The sequence below is a fragment of the Copadichromis virginalis genome, linkage group LG12, assembly GCF_057382275.1.
Source record: "Copadichromis virginalis isolate Kocher_CV1m ecotype Utaka linkage group LG12, C_Virginalis_male_GT1.1, whole genome shotgun sequence".
NCBI classification, from domain to species: Eukaryota; Metazoa; Chordata; class Actinopteri; order Cichliformes; family Cichlidae; genus Copadichromis; species Copadichromis virginalis.
The window spans coordinates 1,405,203-1,424,703 of NC_140629.1; the positions used below are offsets into that span (position 1 = coordinate 1,405,203).

The following is a 19,501-nucleotide window of genomic DNA, read 5'->3' on the forward strand; positions in this document are numbered from 1 at the left end:
GGAAAGAGCTGATGACCTTCACAGACACACACCGGCTAATGTTAGCACGCCAGGGTTAAAGCAGCAGGTGGTGGGACAGCGCCTTTTTACTCTGTTTACTAAGGATCAAATGTTCCACTTTGATAGAGAACAAACTCAGCATCAGTGACAGCTACAGTTGGTACGTTCCCAACTACAATGACACATTTCAGTGAGACATGGTGCTGAATGCAGGCTCCTCCTCCAGAATGTGCTCACGCTGCCTGGTCTTGGGTGCATAAAATAAAAGTGTTCACTGAGTGAAACGAGCTCCGTCTGATGACTCATAATCCACCTCTTCTCCAGTACAGGGAAACTCCAGGAACCTCCAAACACAGCAAAGTCCCAAACTGACTGTTTACGTTACTCTGATGCGATGTACTGTCTGCACCACACAAGCTCAGTCTGGGAACCTGGACACTCCGTCTGGGAACCTGGACACTCCGTCTAATCGAGAACGTCATCTGAAACGTAAGCAGGTTCCTTCACCAGTAACAACCACGGCACACCAAAAACAAAAGGCCTTAAGAACTGCACAAACTGATTGCATCATGTTCATCGATGTGTATCTTTAATGCCATTATTTCTTCTTGGAAGCAGTTTTCAGTTTAAATGAGTATGAACCGTACCACTATCAGTGGAAAGAGTGTGGGTCTGTGATCTCAGTGAACCCACTCAAGATGTGCCCAGGAGTTCTGAGGTTATTTTAACTTGGTCGACTAATCCCATTGTGAAGTCAGAGGGTTAATCAGTAAAGTGTAACCTACAGTATGTAAATCAGAAGCTCTGTGTTTACATCTTTGCCCACTGTGGTTCTCAGTGGAGCCGATGTAGCCGTTGTCTCTACGTTTTAGCTGAACTCCTCAGATTGATCCGTCTGTTGGATAGCTGGGTACACGTCAGGCTGTCAGAAGAATCGAACCTCACATTCTCCTATTGATGTGTTTGAATTAGGCATAAGTTTATGGTTCACTGTCAAAATGTACAAAGCCTTTTCCCCATGAACGTGATGAAGGATGTTGCTTAATTAGGATGGCCTTCTTCTTTTCCATATCTAACAAGAGAAGAGACATCAGGAGGCTTGTGCATAAGGCATGACATGTTGCAGCAAAGTGATGTGTGCTCTCTAAATAAAGGGACCTCCAGTCTGTGTACTGTCCTGAAAACAGATCCAAGAACAGCCAGATCATAACGTGTGACTTCGATGTTTAAACCAAACTCTGTGCTTGTGTGAGCTGTGTAGCACTAATCTGTCAGGCCAGCTTCAATTCCAATGAAAATGATTGAACAGAAGTCAGACACACCCACTCATGGTTTTTGTTGTTATTTGTTTGCAACACAGTGAATTCAGTCAGAATAAATGCAACTTTTATACAAAGTCCACCAAATGATGGATGACACAGCTGGGCACAGATGTGTGGTGCAGCCTGCTGTAGCGTACTGATAAACACAGCTTCACCAAACACTAGTGAAGTCTTACAGGGACGTTTAGGTTTGAACGTAAACACCAGGTAGAGTGAGCTGTGTCACCCTGTCGGTGGGTCGACACACTGATACACTACCCTGCATTCAGCACTCTGTCACCACAAACCTGAATAGTAAATGGAACAGTTCTTTCAAAGCGCTTCACACTCATTCATACAAGCACTATTTGCTCTTTCTGTGTGTGTTAAACGTCACACACTTTGTACACTCACGGACGCTCTGGAGAGCAACGTTTTAGCTCAAAGTGTGATGTGGGCTGAATGTTACTTTAGTTTGTTTAGTGATTATTCACTTCTCACCTCGTACATCGACTCTAAACTGCTTAAGAGGAGGTTCTGTTCAAGGTTACAGGTGTGATTGAACAGGTATACAATCACAGCTCACTGACCAATCAGCCTGGAGAATAGCACCACCAGTCCTGGAGGAGCCATGCTGTGGCTGCCTGTGCTCAGAAGAGGAAATCAACATTACCTTCATTTAGCTTCATGTGGCTTATAATTTGAAAAAAAGGAAATTGGAGTTCTGGACAGTCACAAACATGCCTCCTAATCAGTGTACAAACATCTAAATACATATAATGAAAGAACAACACAAAAATCAGCATCATCCCAGCACTTTGCATGTTTGTTAGTCGACACTGAGTGAAACAACGTAGTCACTGCAGGTCCAACAACACAACTGAGTGACCCTGGGGATGTTAGCCATCCTCCTTATTAAGACCTCTGGTTAGTGTTACCAAAGTGCATTTATACAACGTAGCTGATATTTAATGGGGGGGAGTTAATGGAGAATCAACTTAAACTGGCTTCTTGTCAAAAATCACGACTCATGAAAGCACAGCGAGAGGAAACGCTTCGTGTGCCTTCAGCTGGTGATGAGCAGCGGTCAGTCTGGGACGGCTGCGTCTTTTACCTGTGACAAAGTGAACAGAAACACACGTCATAGCTCCTTACATCCACTCGTATGCACTGTTTGTGACTTTTTTTGAAATGGGACATAACTGTGTTTGACCTTTTGTGTTACTACTGTTACTTCTTTTGCAGATATTAGCTGCTTCCAACATTACAGGTTATATTAAATACAGTTTATGTTCAAAACGTCGAATCATGAAACAGGGACAAAACGTAGAAAAGGAATCGTAAGTGTTCTTTGTGCAGACACAAACCTTAAACTTACTCAATTCCTTTGACCTTCAGCTCATCTCGAACTCGGCTGAGATACTCGGGGTCGGGGTATCCGTAGCTGTAACACAGTCACAGGAAAATAAGTGCTGCCTTATATTCTTACTGTTGCACGTCATTAACTGCTGTCTACTCTTGTCCTTGATTGTGGTACGCTCGCCTCTATCCTCTCACCACCCAGCAGCAGATGGCTGCCTGGTTCTGCTGGTGTCTGAAACGTCCAGCATGTTGTTCATAAGGCTGTCTGGCTGTAAGGTGGGCTAATATGTAAGGTGTCTAACTTAAATGACATAGAAAGCACCTGGTAAACTAGCACTAACAAACCAAACTGAACTACAGCCAGTTTCACCTGTGATGAAAACTAATAATGAGCCTGAGACATTAACACAGACTGATGTAAAATAAAGGAATCGATACACGCTAGTTCTCTTTGCAAGGGAAGAACTGTTCGGAGGCAAAAACCTGCTGACATGCACTCATCAGTACATTTGTAAGGGGACGTCCACACCGCAGGTGCCGTCCAGAGACCGCAGCATGGACATGAAAGTAAGCGACTTCAAGCAACAGTGAACAAAAGAACCACCGATGTGGTAAATAAAGTGTGATCTCTGCAACCGGTGCTTGAAATGTTCACTAGCGATGCTTCCTGTGTGGACGCCCCTTAACCCTTGTATGGTGTTCGGGTCTGTGAGACCCGTGTTCAGTTTTTTTCAAAAGAAAAATTTAACAATTAATTATTTTTTCACGTGTAAATGTGTTGTGTCTTTCCACTCACTCCACTTGATTATAACTGATTTATTTATAACATTTTATATAAAAGAAAAACGAGAAGCACATTAATTCATAAATGTGATCTAACAAAGGTGAAGGAAAAAATTAACCATGTTTGCTGTTCATATGTCTTGTAATTGGGATGAAGTAAACATCTGTTGAGTAATTTAACATAAAATTGTTTGATAGTGTTAATTTGGAAAGCCAAAACTGTAGCGGGTCCACCAGACCCATGAACACTGGCTGAGTAACAAAAATACGAACACCACACAAGGGTTAAATATAGAAGAGACTGAGGGTACAATCAATCCAAAATGATCGATCAATGAGCTGCAGTGTTGCCATTGTCCTTACTGAGTCGGTCCTCCATGTGTTGAGGTTTTGTGGTGGATATCGTTCCATGTGACTGTATTGTTTCTGCCACTGGTAGTGGAGCGTCCGATGGTGAAAATGAGTCTCTGATCGAAGGCTCGCCTCAGCAGGCCCAGCACCATCCTGCCCTCCGGGGAGTCTGGAAGGTAGGCGGTCCGGGATGCTCCTTCATATGGTTGACCTGGGCTGGGATGCTCCTCCTGCAGACAGACAGAAAAGGTTTCTCTGCTTTATCTAACTTGCCTAGACTCAATGTGGATTTGGCTCTCAGGTAGCTGTAGTTTGCAGTTGCTTTCTTTATTACTCTTTATAAAAGTAAAGCTTATATGTGCTGAGAAATTCTTAAAATTATGCACACAAGACAGAAGTTGTGAGTCTCACACGAATGAACCCACCCGTGTGCTTCATGTACACTCAGCTAGGACACAGGAGTACGACCTCCAAAACACCTCTTTGAGTTTTTGTTTGATGTGACAAATATTTAATATTGCGCGCCCTTCCTAACACAGCCCTCCCAGTTCTCCAGGCTGGTGACATCAGGAGCACACTGGGTCCTGCTCTGATCAAAGAGTTCACGTTGACACGAGTCCGTGTTGGATTTTGATCTTTCACCGTGTAATTACTGAATTTAGTACAGACCACTGTTTTACTGAAAAATGTAATGTGATTCCAGTAACATGAACTTTGTGACACATTACACCCAACACTGACCGTATAACAGTGGCAATAAATCAAGCTTTGCCGCACAGACGAGGTGATAACACCTCGATAAGACCAGTATCTGAGGTGTCAACAACACAACTTCAAAAGCTGCAGAGTTTGTCACCCCTGCAGGATCAGACGGGGCCGACGCTGTGACCAATGCTGCCTGATGCTCATGGCAGCAGACATGCCTGCTGTAGGGTTTTCTTTACAGTACAATATAAAGCACCTCCAGGTGATTCTTGTAGCGATTTGGTTCTATATAAATAAAATTAAATACAACAAGTTACATTTTGTCAGTGAACTAGCCAAAGCCATAATTCACTGACACGTGAACTAGGGCAATGGAAAGCTACATGACTGACTGCTCACTACAACACAACAACACAACCAAGAGGGTCATGCAGTTGGACAAACACGCCCACTGCAAGAGTCACACAGGATCAAATCTGGTGCAGGTACTGATAAGAGTAGTAGAAGGGTCACCAGGACCAGGTGGTGACAGGAGCTAGACTCAGGCTATCTATCTATCAGGTATCTTGTTTTAGATTCAGATTGCTCCGTGAGACGATTTCAAGGTCACCTGACATTAGTACAGCAAAATAAAAACAGACGACTAAATAAAGTAAACAGAGTCACAACTCTAAAACTAATCAAGGTACCAAGAGACTAGGACCAAGTTATAATGGCGGGTATGCAGTTCTGAACAGATGAATGTTGACATGTGATTTAAAGGAGAAGTGGTGTGGTGCTCTGGTGGAAGTGCAGCCCAGAGTTTTGTGGTAGTGAGGTGAGCAGATGGAACATGATGATGATGATGTGAAACCTAGATGCTGCAGACTGGGGTCATGAAAGGGTAACAAAAACACACACACACTAAAAGTTAAGTTTTAGCCTATGCCTTAGTCTTATTTCTGTGTTTAATAATTATGAGTCTGACTGGGTCAAACATGTCTGCCTGAAACCAGGAAGCAGATCACAGAGAAAATGACCTTGTATCTGCACTCTTACCTTTTGAATGCCACGTGGAATATAATAGTGGATGACTATTGTTCCATACTGCTCATAACCAGGCAAAGGTGAAGTGTTTTTGGTGACCTCCATAGTGCCTCCATCAGGCTGTGTCCCCTTTAGAGTGCCATATAACTCCCCACAGGTGGGACAGACTGGCTTGTATACAAAAGCTTTCTCCAGACAGTCGCTGCAGAAAGAGTGCTTGCACCGCAGTGTCTTTTTCTTATTTCTGACTATTGTTTCCATACAGATGGGGCAGGATTCATCATCAGGATCTTTGTGTGCCGATGAAGACGCTGAGATTCTGTTGCTCAGACTGTCTGTTGGAGTTTTGCTGACCAGATGCTTGGTTGAACGATTTTTCCAAAGAAACTCCTTAAATTCAGCTATGTGTGGAAAAGGTCCCATGACTGTTAGTTTATTGTTGCTTGGTTCAAAGATGAGAGTTGGGAATTTTCTCTGCAGCTTGTTCTGCTCGTGTAGATCCCCAGGGACAGATATGATGTGCAGGTCAGACGCAACTCTCTGGTAAAATGTGATGAACCTCTGCCTGACAAAGGCAGCTTGGCGGAACGAGTCGCTCTGTGGTCTGAAAGTAATCCGTGCAGTGATGTCAGACTGTGGTACAGGGACCAGTGAACAGTTTCCAAGAATTTTTCCAAGTTTTTCGTCACATTTTTTATTAATGTAGTCCATAACAACCCGAGACACTTCCACAGATTTGACACGAGTGGAAGCGTGATGACTGTGCTGACCTGTCCGTCCATGTGTAGCAGTACTGTGATGATCGGTCGCTCTTTGGCATCTTCTTACAAGTTTGTGCAGCTGTTCAAAGGTTCCTTTCACTCTGTAACAGGAACCCTTCTTCTCATAGGAGTAACAATCCTTCCTGCTTTCAACAATGTTCTTTAATGTTCCCTTATCTTTAAAAGGAGTTTCATCAATGCTGAGAATGATGTCTGTGAAAAACTGCAACGAGACAGGACAGCTTTAGTTATTTGATCATCAATGCCATTAAAATGCACTACATTATAATAAAGCTCAGAATATTGAGTCAAGAACTGTGTCCATACCAGAGCTGCCACGTTAGACAAACAAATAGAAACACAATAGAATAGAATAGCCTGTTATTGTCACAAAATTCTTGGTGCTCCACACCAGCTGTGCACGACATATAGGACAACAGGAATAACCATAACCACCCTTAACCCACACATGCACTGATAACACAGTCCCAGCCCCCATTCTCCTCTATGAATGTCCATCCATCCATCCATCTTCATCCGCTTTATCCGAGGCCGGGTCGCGGGGGCAGCAGCCTAAGCAAAGAGGCCCAGACCTCCCTCTCCCCAGCCACCTCCTCCAGCTTATCCGGGGGAATACCAAGGCGTTCCCAGGCCAGCCGAGAGATATAATGATAGTATGAATGTGCAATACTAAATTCTATGTGCAACAACCTGAACTGTATATACAAACATTATTTATTTACATATTTACTTTTTTTTTTTTTTTACACCGGATTGTATATTTGTACATTTTATATATATTTTTAATACTGCTGCAGAACTGTGCACCCCGCCCCCATGTTTGCACTGAGTAGGAGATGCTCTGTATCTCATTGTACAACTGTATAGTGACAATAAAGGCATTCTATTCTATTCTATTCTATTCTATTCTATTCTAATCTACTCTACTTTATTCTATTCTACATAACAAACAAGAGGAATATTCCACTGCGTTAGGGTCAGGAAGATCTCTAAGTATTATCATTAATGATGATGATGATGATGATTCATGTTATGAAGAATAGTGCCATCAAAAAGAACATCATGTTCAGTATTGTACCATTGTGATGGCCAATGTGATGATTTTGTGGATAATTAAAGTCAGTCATATATCCACAAACACAACAAGCTGAAAGTCAGTGATGCTGCTCGGTTTGCAGTCCTGAATATCACGGCACAAGGATGTTATGTGTTTGTAGACTTTCTGCCCAGTTTGACCCATTTAGCAGAAGTCAGCCTGTTTAAGGCTCTGATATCTATTCTGTATGACTTAAAGCAGTTATGACATGGTCTGATTTTCTCACCCAATAAAGGAATATTTCATATATCAGTCTACTCTTCATTCTATCAGACACAGTTATCACAGCTCGTACATTTGCTTTTTACACATATATGTAAACATTGAGCCAAATTTAGTAATGACAACATACTGAAGGAACAACATTTGTCTCTTATATATAATACATCTGTATATACACTGTCAAAAATACTTGAGTGTCTTTGAGTGAAGATTTAAGGTGATAGGACATATAAATAGCTGCAACTCGAATCTTTACTGAAGCTCAGTGTTTGACACAGAGTTCACTCACATGTGCTGCACCAGTGTACCTGCATATGTGATGTGCAGGTACAATAGAAATGATTTGATTTGAGAGTTCAAACTCACTGCTGTAATAACTAATAATGATTAGTATAATAACTATAATATTGGCCATATCACATTTACACTGACTTTAGTCTCATGAACAACATTAACTAATTGTTATTTACTAGCTAATCTTTGTTCAGTACAGATATGAAGCCCAACAATCATGTTTTACAGTCCTGTGGTCTCAGCCTCAGATACTTATTAAATCACACAAAGCTCATGTAGAAACAAACAAACAAACGAACAAAACATTTTCTCCTTCTTTTCTGTCAACCACAGGTTTCCAGCTATCATGGTTGCTAGGCAACCTGGGCAGCGCGACGGAGGCTAGACCGTCCCACTTCACAAGCCTCACACTTCCGGCCTTAGCGGTCTTTGAGTACGCGGCCCTTGAGGACCGTTGAGGCTGCATACTTTAAGGCTGCAGACCCTGAATGGGGATTCAGCCGAAGTCTCCTTAAGTTCAGGGAAATGTAGGACGCATTTGACGGCCGCATTTCGAGCAACCTTCGTCGCGTCGCTGTGACGTAATCGGCCTTAAAATGCGGCCTTTAAGGCTGCAGACCCTGAACTGGGATACAGCCAAAGTACCGTAGCACGAGTGGAAGAGCTCAGAGCAGAAATGTGCTCGTATTAATCAGAGATTCACAGCTTGATAGGTAGGGTGTTTTGTCAGAACACCGGAAGTCGTATTAAACAGCGGTGTGAGCGCCGTATCGCAGTTAACTCTGTTAACGCTGTTTTGTATAAGCTGCTTTTGCGATGAACTAAAGAAGAGAAAGCAGCGCACTCTAACCCTACGTGCTGCCAGAGCAACTGCGCAGATACGGTGCAGGCTACACTGCGCAAACCGGACCGCCGTAAAAACGTTGTTGTGCTTCCTTAGCTGTACATGAGAACAGAAGCACCTACCTCTGCTCTGCTGATCGCGGACATTGCAGCTGTCTGTGGACTCGGCGCAGACCCGACCCTCGCCTGCTTTCACTTTCAGCCTTTGTTCATCACGTGATCAAACTGGAAACAACTTTTTTTAACCTTGAATTTTTTTTTCAAAACTTTATTTGAAACTGTAACGTGAACAGTCAGTCATTCCAGTTCAGTTTGTACAGTCGAGATACAGGACAAATCAGCGCAACAATAAGCAGTACACTGAAAATAAGAAGGGTAAATAAATAAATACAGGGAAAAAAGAGGGACGTGACAGACTTCATAATAGCTTTGTACTTGAAAATTGTATCTGTGACAGCTCATTTGTTGAAAATTTCGGAATGAATTTCAATCAATTTATTTGAAGTTGATTTAAGAGAGTTTAAGTAATATTCCATTTCAATCAAAAACAAATGGGTTGAGTTTTGAAATTAAACAAATGAGTTACACTTTCAGGTTTAGTTTTACAAAAGGTAAATTTTCTATCAGTGTCACAGAATCTTGAAATGTTGTTTGTTTATTTGTTTATTTATAAGGAACCCCATTAGCTTCCACAACAGTGGCTGCTAGTATTCCTGGGGCCCAAGCCATCAAATATCTCCAAATAAAATGTTACAACAATTAGATCTACAGTAAAGTTTTACAATACTGAAATGTAAACATGTGAATATTAAAAATTATATAAAAGCAGAAAACCAAAACAAAACACTCAAACAAAATACACAATTTCCATTACAAGTGATATTACCCTCTACAATTTTTACAAATACATTAAAAACTGCCTAAATAGGCTTTTAGGTGATTTTTAAAATTATGAATTGAAGCCAATTCTCTTATTGCCTCAGGCAACTTATTCCACTGAAACGATGCTCTGAATATAACAGAGTTTTTCAAAAAGTTACTTTTAACACGAGGAATTACTAAATTGTGGTTGGTTGAGAATCGTGTGGCATGATTATGAATTTCATCTGGATACTGCAACTGAGCACAAAAAAAATGTTGTGTATATGTTATGTTTTAAAATGTTATGTAGTATTTTCCTGTTGTAAATGTAATTCTCTTATTTTGTTTGTGATACAAAATCTAAAAGGAATAAGCCTTGCCTTATCCCAGTTGATATTTTCAAAAATAGCATTCCAAAAAAACTTCCTTCTTGGAGTTATTTTCTTCGCATTATACAAACATTCTCTAATATGTTTATTGGTGCATTTCTTGCTTAAGAGATCAATACCATTTATATAAAGAGTGTTAACGGATGCATGTGGTGTGTTCTGTTTTTTGTAGCCTTTCATTAAATCAATCAGTCCACTAGGAACGGACTTTATTACTGAACTAAAATCTTTAAATTTGATAGGGAATGTTTTTTTCAGTAATAAAGTCATTATAACTAAGTAGTTGGCCTTCAACGTCAAATAAGTCTTTTAAATAGATTATCTTTTTATCAATCCAATTCTGCAAATAAAGTGATTTGTTCCTTTTAGTGATACATTCATTATTCCAGATAATAGATCTATGTGGAGAAAAGTTATGTGAACAACATCGTTTCCAAGCTGTTTTTAACTGGTAACTTTGATATACTGTAATTACAAGACAATAAGAACTGTAGACCTCCAACATTCCTAAAAATGTTATGTGGCATGAAATGCCATAATGATCCAGGAGATTTTAAGCATTCTTTTAGCCATTTCACCTTAAATGTATAGTTCAGGTCCATGAAGTCCAGAAGGCCAAAACCACCTTTATTTTTAGTTCCACAAAGCAATGATTTTTCAGATGATGGTGCTTATTCTTCCATACAAAGTTAACAAAATATTTTTACACATGGAATCATACACATTAACGGAAAGGGCTGGATACACAAATCTGGAAACACCTCCAGTCAAAAGGATTCTACCAAAAATTGATAGGTCTCTTTGGAGCCATAAGTTCAACATAGTTTTAGTTTTTTCCATCCTGGGAGAGAAATTGAGTTGTTGACGCTCCGTGTCATTCTTACAGACATGAATACCAAGGTATCTAACACAGTCTTTGACAGGAATATCGTATAAAGATTTGACATTTGATTGGTACAAAAATAAAATTTCACATTTAGACTTATTTTTAATCCAGAGGCAGTTGAGAATTTGTCTATTAATGAAATAGCCTTTTCAATCTGATCTTTGTTTTTTAAGAATAAAACAGTGTCATCTGCTAGTTGAGTCAGTCTGATTTCTTTACCCATAACAGATAAACCTAATTACTGGGCTATTCAAAATGTGTAATGAAAGTAGTTCAGCCACAATCAAAAATAAAAAGGGTGAAATTGGGCAACCCTGGCGAACAGATCTCATGACTGGAAATCTTAGTAGTATTTGGATATAGTATAACACAACTGTCAATATTTTTATAAAACATTTTGATAGTTGACACAAAGTGTGGACCAAAACCAAAAGTTTTCAGTGCTTTAAATAAGAAATAATGTTCTACCGTATCGAAAGCTTTATAAAAATCAAGAAACACAATAAGGGAACCATTATTTATATTGTCAGGGTAGTGTAATAGGTCAAAAATAAGCCTTATGTTTGAACTGATATGGCGGTTGGTCATAAATCCGGTTTGCGTTTCAGCTATGATCTCATCAAGATTTTTTTTTTTAATCTTTTGGCATAGACCAATGAGATGATCTTAAAATCTATGTTCAAAAGTGTGATACGCCTCCAATTTTCTATAGAAGATCTTTATCAGGTTTAGGAATTAAAGTTATAATACCCTGTTTCATGCTTGTGGACATTTCTTTTCTATCACGGCATTCCTTAAATAATTCTAATAAAGGATCAACAATGATATCCGAGAAATGTAAATAAAATTCCACTGATAAACCATCTTTGCCTGGAGATTTGCCCTTTTTCATTGATCGAAGTGCCTCTGAAATTTCTGATTTTGTTATGGGACGTTCACAATTAGTTTTAAAGTTTTCTGAGATTGTTGGTGCAAAATTTTTAACTGACTCGATAAATCTATCACAATCATTGATATTACAATTTGATTTGTATATATCATTGTAGAATGAACCAACATGTTTTGAGATATCTAAATGATTAGTGGTTATGTTATTATCAATCTTAAGGGCAGATATATTGTTTCTTCTTTGGTTTCGTTTCTCAAGAGCACAAAAGTAACAAGAATTTCTTTCACCTTGTTCTAGCCATTTTGCTTTGGACTTTATAAAAGCCCCTTTAGCCACACTGTTACAAAAAACATCTTAAAAAAACGGTAATATTCCGGCAGCTATTTTACTACCATAAAATAACAGAAAATAACTTCCTCATAAAAATACGGTTATTTCCAGTAATGACAATACAGTTTGTTGCGCTAATTTTACATGGGATCTTGCCTTTTCAAGTAATCTTAAACATTAAATTAGGAACATGTTAATGTGATTAGACAATGAAATTATCTATAAATAGGAAAAAAAACAAATCCTAAAAAAACAGTAATATTCCAGCAGCTGAGGCGCCAAAATACTACCGTAAAATAACAGAAAATAACTTTCTCATGAAAATACAGTTAGTTTCAGTAATGAAAATAGAGTTTGTTGCGCTAATTTTACATGGGATTAGACCTTTTCAACGTGCGTTTAGACATCAAATTCGGAAACATTTTAACGTGATCAAACAATGAAATTACCTATAAACAAGGTCAATGAATGTGGCAATATGAATCATAATACGTAAATGTACAGAAATATACAGTTGGTTTAAATGATAATGGATTGCATGCCCTGGGACAGACTGACAGAGGCGAGGCTGCCATATGGCACCATTGGCCCCTCTGGCCATCACCAGTAGGTGGTGAAGAGTGTTGACCACGGACACAATACCAAGAGTGCCCGAGCCGGGGCTCGAACCGGCAACCTTCTAATCACAAGGCAAACTACCAACTCTTGAGCCACGATCGCCCTAAATAGCAATGATAATAATACTTATGTGATGTAACACACGCTTATAGGAATCATGTTATATACTTTTCCATAGCATTACATTTGAATTCAACAGTTCAATCTTTCAAATAACGGACAGATATTTGTGAAATCATGATACATTTGTGAATGTATTTTAACAACTGTTACGGATTCAAATATTGGGGATGGACACAAGAGGAAAAACCACAATAACAACACTGGTCCGGCCGGGTTGAGTCAAACGATGATTTTAATGATCACACGCGTGGGAGATGGACACCGTACGCAGACAGCCTCAGATCTCAAAATGGTGGAGCATTGATCAAACTCTTATAGCCTCTAGTGGCCCCCACCTAATCATAAAAGCCTAAACATTCACATGCTTTCTCTCACACGGCGCCTAAGCTACGACCTTGGCTCCCTGTTTATCTGCTCCTGCTGAGATGGGGCAGAAAACTCCAGCATGTTCTGTTCTCTTCTAATCAGACAAATAAGACAATAACTCTCTGCGAACAGTATTTCTTATAACTCAGCAGTATAATGCATCATAAAACAATATCATTCATTCACAATAAATCAGCAGTCTAATGTAATGCAAATCAGTTTAACAAATGTAATAGTTATCACCTTCTTCTAATTCAGGAGAATAATGCAAACTAAAACTACATAATAATTCACAATCTTTAATTAGGGGTCTAACGTGGCATAAAATAATATTATAATCTCACACAATCTAAATATGCATATGTACAGACAGATACATTTAATAATCATGAAAATTATGTTTTATTGCATTACAGTGATTTAACGTTAATTTACATTTGAAATGTGAAATCAGTCTATTTACGTAACTTTAATGATATTCTAGAAGAACAGAACAAAACTGTAAAATGCACAGTACAATACTTTTATATTAGGATGTTTTCCTACAGTGCTGCCATACCCGCGACCTTGTGGTTGTTAGTTCACATTCATTGGCCGATGCTTAGCGTCATGTTATTATGTGTCCCAACATCCAATGGCATGTCACATTGTTTTCATGGCCACACCCTCACCCCAGGTGCAGAGGCCTATTTCTTTTCAGGAATGTTGTGAATACTTTGAGATTTATATTAATTGCAATTCCTACCTCTACATTTATTTTTTAAAATATATAATTAGCACAGCGTGGCCGTGCAATGTTTTATATGTTTTTTATGTTTTTATTCCTATTAATTATATTTTCACTTGTTACCTCTGAATTATTGAATCAGACCTGGATGACATGAAATTTTCAGCAAAATTATAATTCAAATACTCCTTTAATTATTGATTATTCTCATTAATTTTTGATCATTTTATATATTTTTCCATAGTATTACATTTGAATTTAACAGATCATTCTCTCACATAACAGACAAATATTTGTGAAATTATGATACATTTCTGAATGTATTTTTACAATCTAAATATGCACATGTACAAAACAATATATTTAAAAAACAAGTAAATTGTGTTTTACTATATTTACAGTGATGTTATGTTATTTTACCTTTGACATGTAAAATCACATTCTACTTATGTAAATTTAATGATATTCTAGAAAGACAGTACAAAACTGTAAAATATACAGTAAGATACTTTGACATTACTATTTTTTGGAACAGTGCATGTTTTTCTTTTCTTTTCTTTTTTTTTCTTAAGAAGAAAAAGTAATTTTTTAGACTATTAGTTTAACTAGCTTCAAACATTGAACCTCTAGCTAACTTATAGCTAACTGTTTGGCTAACTGTTTAGCTAGTGCTAAATAAGATGTCCCAGTAAATATAAGTCGTAAACAGACTGTTACTTGGCATCAGCGCTGCTAATACCGCATAATTCAGGTTTTAGAGCAACATCTGCTTCCATTCTGACAACGTTTTCATGGAACTCTGATCTTTTCAGTAAAACAATGCCAACCATACTAAGCAAAACTGGCCTTGCTACAGAACTTTGTTTTTCCTTTCTTTCTTTTTTTTTTTTAAATAATGAGATCATATTTTTTGCACAGTTTGAAATGAAATGATAAATATTAGAATGACATCATTTATTAAAGTTATTAATTTAAACTCTTCCATACTGCTATGCTACTGTCTGCAGGGTATAGCTGTAGCCATTTTCTTTCATGCTCACAAATGGACCCACAAACACACAGCTCATATTTCTAATCACTGGACGTAATCTAAACTCGTACCTCACGCAATTAGGTCAGCACCATTACCTCCAGTGTGAGCTTCACATTTCCTTTTTTTTTTTTTTTTGCCTGTCCCGTTTGGCTCTTTTGCATCAGAATTGTTGTCTAAAGGCAAAGAAAGATGCCCAACGGATTTACTTTACCAAATTGACCATCCCAGCCTTTTATTCACCTTTTATTGTTTATTTTATTTTCACTTGTTGAATACGGGACAGACTTGACTGGAGGAAAGAAGGGGAGAAAGAAAGAGGGAAAGAGAAACAGCTGAGAAGAGGGACGGGGGAGAAGGGCAAAAACCAAAAACCAACAGAACGGGCAGAGAAAAAAAAATAAAAAAAAATGCATATATCAATCACCTGGATCACCTGCTGAGAAAGAAAAAAGAAAACAAGCAGAAGAGAACAAGAGTAATAGAATAAACAACATCACAATGATATATGGGAATATGACAGTAAATACTAAATATTAAACATTATTGTGCAGCACATAAGATCAACAGAACACAGTGTGCTTTGAGGTAGGAGCCAAAAAGGGTGTAGTTTGTGGGTGTGATCACCCGTGTGTACACCTGTGAGCATGGACGCGCTTGTTTTTAAAAGGTTCCTTCATGTAATGATCTGCTAGAGGGTGTGGGGGGGGCCACAGCCCCGTCCTCCAGGGCATGAAGCAGGTATGGAGGAGATCAAAACTCCAGACATCCAGAGGCCCCCAGAACACAAGAGACCAAGGAAGACCAACAGAGGGGCAGGAGAGTCCCAGATGAGGGCTCACTCAGCAGCCGCGGAGCAGAAGCCAGGGGGGGTTGCAGTGACGCGCCCGTGAGCTCCGCTGGCAGCCAGCCGTGCCTGAGTGACCGAGCCCCAGGCAGAGAGGCCGGGGGCACCCCACCTCCGAAGTGGCCCGAGCGAGCCCCAGGCTCCAGGCCCCGATAAGCGGCCGCCAAGGAGTGAGCCGGTGTGTACCTGGACGCCATCCCCAGACACAAAGAACCACCAACGCACCGATGTCTGAGGGAGTCCGCCACTGGCAGGGGAAGTGGTGGTGGGGGGAGATAGGCCTCCAAACCTTGGAGGGCCTGAGATGTCCCCAGAGAGGTGGCGTCTGATACCCAACCTGACATATAGACTAGAGATGGCACAATACCACTTTTTTATGTCCGATACCGATATCATAAATTTGGATATCTGCCGATACCGATATGAATCCGATATAGTGTTTTTTAATCAACAAAACTGTTTTTTTTTAAATATCTTGCTGCATTTTGTATAAGTTCATACTCAAGTTTAAAACAACAACTACACTAAAGCTATTCTGTTATACCTGTATGCAAAAAAATTTTTCATAGTTCAGCAATACTGATCAATCTAATAAACTTAGACCTGCACCATCCTCCCTATTCTGGTATTTTAAAGAGTACTTAGCGTAAATATTAAGCAACCTAACTAATAGGGTTCCAACTCCCAGCAACAACAAAAATAAATAAATAAAAAATAGGGAACCACCCCTTACGCTCCACCTCATGATGCTTAATCGACGTAATCAACCTTAATTTGATTTAGTGTGAAAAAAGAAAATGCACAGAAATCAATTATTTTTCAAGAAATATTAAATAGATTCAACATCTTTCTTCAACAAAATTGCAGACTGCACAGATGGTACCTTCCCAAAGGAAAAAGTACTATAGCTTACTAGGGTATATATTAGACTTAATAGTTACTATATACAGTAATTGACTTCTATTCATTTTACATCAGATTAAAACTTTGGGTGTCAGATAATTATTTATTAAAAGCTCGACATTTTAAATGAAAATAAGAAAGAAAAGTATGTCTTTGTGCCCCCTTTTCCCTGTTAATGCCCTATCGGCCCCCCTGGCTAAACTTTGCTAGATCCGCCCCTGCACAGTTACGTCAGCTACGTAGAAAAAGATCCTCGAGTAGAAAGTAATAATAAATAAATTCTAACAACAGCTGATCAAGGTTAAACGTGCTGCTGTTGTTCAGCCGCTGGTTTCCTCTTTCTGGTGCAAAGTGGGCCAAAAACAAACAAGAGACGATCAGCTGATCATTAAGCAGTTTCATGATTGAAGTAGCAGCAAGAAGAGGCAGTCGCTCCATATATCGCTTGTTAAGCTTAACGCAGGAATGCTTTACAAACATTCAGAGATGGACTTACACACTTGCTTTACTTCTCTCGGGGATAACTTTGTCGGAGATGAAATGCCGGGTTGCTAGCGAAGCTCCACATGCTATCCAGACCACCGACAGGTCCCGCATGCCACAGCTGCTCTATCACGTGATGCATACTGCTCCGAGTGCTAACGTTCTGAGGTGAGTTACGGCGTGTAGCAAGTTTTGTGAGGTGCTTTCGTGATATTTAATGGATCGGATTACATTTTTTATTTTTCTCCGATATCCGATCCAGTAATTTAGGTCAGTATCGGACCGATACCGATACGTAATATCAGATCGGTCCATCTCTAATATAGACACAGACATACAGGCACACACAGACACAAACATCCATTCCCACCCTCATGCTCTCATATGCACTTACTCCACACTCAACCAACGTGGAGACAGACATAAAGAGACGCTGTACACACGATCACACTCCCCAAGCGTACTCTACAAACCGGGTCTAGGTACCCTTGCCCCTGGAGGGGGGAACTGCACCCAGACCCAGGTGGTGTTACTCTTTTCCCTGCAGTGGGGGGAGGCAGACCGCCCCGACTCCGCAGCAGCAGGGAGGCCCCACCCTCCAGACCGCAGTCGGATGGCCAACTCCTCCTCCTAGCCCCCCCGCTCCAGCAGGTCGCAGAGAACGGGGGTGAGAGTTCATGTGCATGTTAATATATGCATTATCTATTTCTTCCTTTAGTCTTTTCAATTTAATTTCTTAATAATCTGAAAGAGCATCTTTCTTCATGAATATGTTTAATTCATTCATAATACTGATTTCTTTAGAGTCATTTGTTTGTTTGTTTTATTTCTTTGCTGCGCCTTACTGCTGCTTCTCTTACCTTGATTTGAAAAATACCCATTTTAGTGTGTGATTCATATTGGTATCCCCAAATATTCTGCAGTTTTTTCCACTATATTACAAAATGTATCATCACTCAATAAATAATTATTTAGCTTCCAAAAACCACGTAGATTACTTTGACTTTGTTTATTGCCAACTACGTGAATTGTGATCAGTTTATGGAGCAAAATCATGAGAAGATTCTGAAACAGAATGCAAACATGAAGAAGATATTAACCACAAGTCAGTTCTGGATTGTAGAGATCTATTTGCATTGCTCCAGGTAAAATCTTCTGTATCAGAGAATCTCCATACGTCTATATCTGCAAGTTGTTCACAGAAAAACGCAGTGCTTTTAAATTGTGAGTGTTGAGATGTTCTTATTGGTACTCTATCTATAAGATCGTCTGGAGCATCATTATAATCTCCTCTAAGAATCATGTGGGCTCCCTTGTATTTTGATTTTAAGAATCAAGTTTCTCAGATAATTGTATGCACATAGATTTGGCCTGATTTGTGTTTTTATGACTGTATAAATTACAGATTATAAAGAAGGTGTTGTCCAATTTGAAAACCAGAATAATGCATCTTCATTCATCTGAAGACAATGACTCAATAATGTTACCTTTAAAGTTGTTAAGCAGAATGGCTACTGTTGGGTCTGTGCTTCCACAGGCCCCGCTGGTTTAGACACTTATTCCCCTTAATGACAAGGAAGCAAGACGAACAGCGATTTTACTTGCGCAAGGGAGGATCTCAGAGCAGCCCTTCTGCCCTCCGTCTTAGACCACTTCGAAGAACTGGCCTCCGCTTGCCGCCTTTTATTGAAAACAGTTAGAGTACACACAAGCACCACCCATTGTAAACCCCCCTATGGTTATAAAAGATAAGGTACCGTGTGTATGTGTGTGCACGTGTAAGCACGTGTGTGTTTGTGTGACCTCCTGCTCACCAAAAGGATCATAAAAGCAGGAAACTTACTAAGCAAGAAAACAGAACCCTCACATAGGATGTGCCTATAATAAACACTACAGCCTCCCCCACCAACAGGCTGGGGAGGGCAATAGAAACAAAGGAATGTCTTTGATCATGCTGTTTGAACTAAGACTTAAAAATTTAAGTAACACAATGATAACATTTAACAATTTAAACCTAACAGCTACGCCTGCCGAATGTTGAGAGGCATAGCACAAATAACAGTGATCACCCCACCCTGCTTTCCAAAATTTTACATCATTATCACACGAATGAGTTTCTTGTAGAAAATCAAATCAGAATTTTTCTGTCTACAGAAAATGAAAATGGACTTTCTTTTGGTACTGTCATGAATACCTTGAGCTTTAAGGGATAGCATTTTTAAGCCTGCCATAAGGGAAGAAGGGAACGAATAAAGTGAACTGGATGTCTATTAAATTAACTAGA

At 39.5% G+C, this 19,501-nt stretch overlaps 1 protein-coding gene across 2 annotated transcripts; it reads right to left on the reverse strand.

Moving 5' to 3' along the window:
• Positions 1 to 1,024: 1,024 nt before the first annotated feature.
• Positions 1,025 to 8,995, reverse strand: LOC146696217 (E3 ubiquitin-protein ligase DTX3L). Of its 2 annotated transcripts, none has more exons than XM_085474294.1 (5): positions 8,889 to 8,995; positions 5,541 to 6,512; positions 3,810 to 4,027; positions 2,680 to 2,745; positions 1,025 to 2,415 (listed from the first exon to the last, which is right to left on the reverse strand). In XM_085474294.1, exons 1-5 carry the CDS (start codon positions 8,910 to 8,912, stop codon positions 2,412 to 2,414), a joined length of 1,284 nt encoding a protein of 427 aa, XP_085330420.1. In that variant the 5' UTR covers positions 8,913 to 8,995; the 3' UTR covers positions 1,025 to 2,411. The 2 variants fall into 2 exon arrangements, with proteins under 2 accessions (XP_085330420.1, XP_085330419.1); XM_085474293.1 differs by having other exon boundaries at positions 2,669 to 2,745.
• Positions 8,996 to 19,501: the final 10,506 nt, after the last annotated feature.

Excerpts from the sequence above, each read along its gene's own strand:
- LOC146696217 (XM_085474294.1), bottom strand. The coding sequence starts at position 8,912 with ATGTCCGCGATCAGCAGAGCAGAG. Across the intron at positions 6,513-8,888 it reads CCGCGATCAGCAGAGCAGAG|TTTTTCACAGACATCATTCT; the intron begins GTAGGTGCTTCT and ends GTCTCGTTGCAG. Across the intron at positions 2,746-3,809 it reads ACACATGGAGGACCGACTCA|CTACGGATACCCCGACCCCG; the intron begins GTAAGGACAATG and ends ACTGTGTTACAG.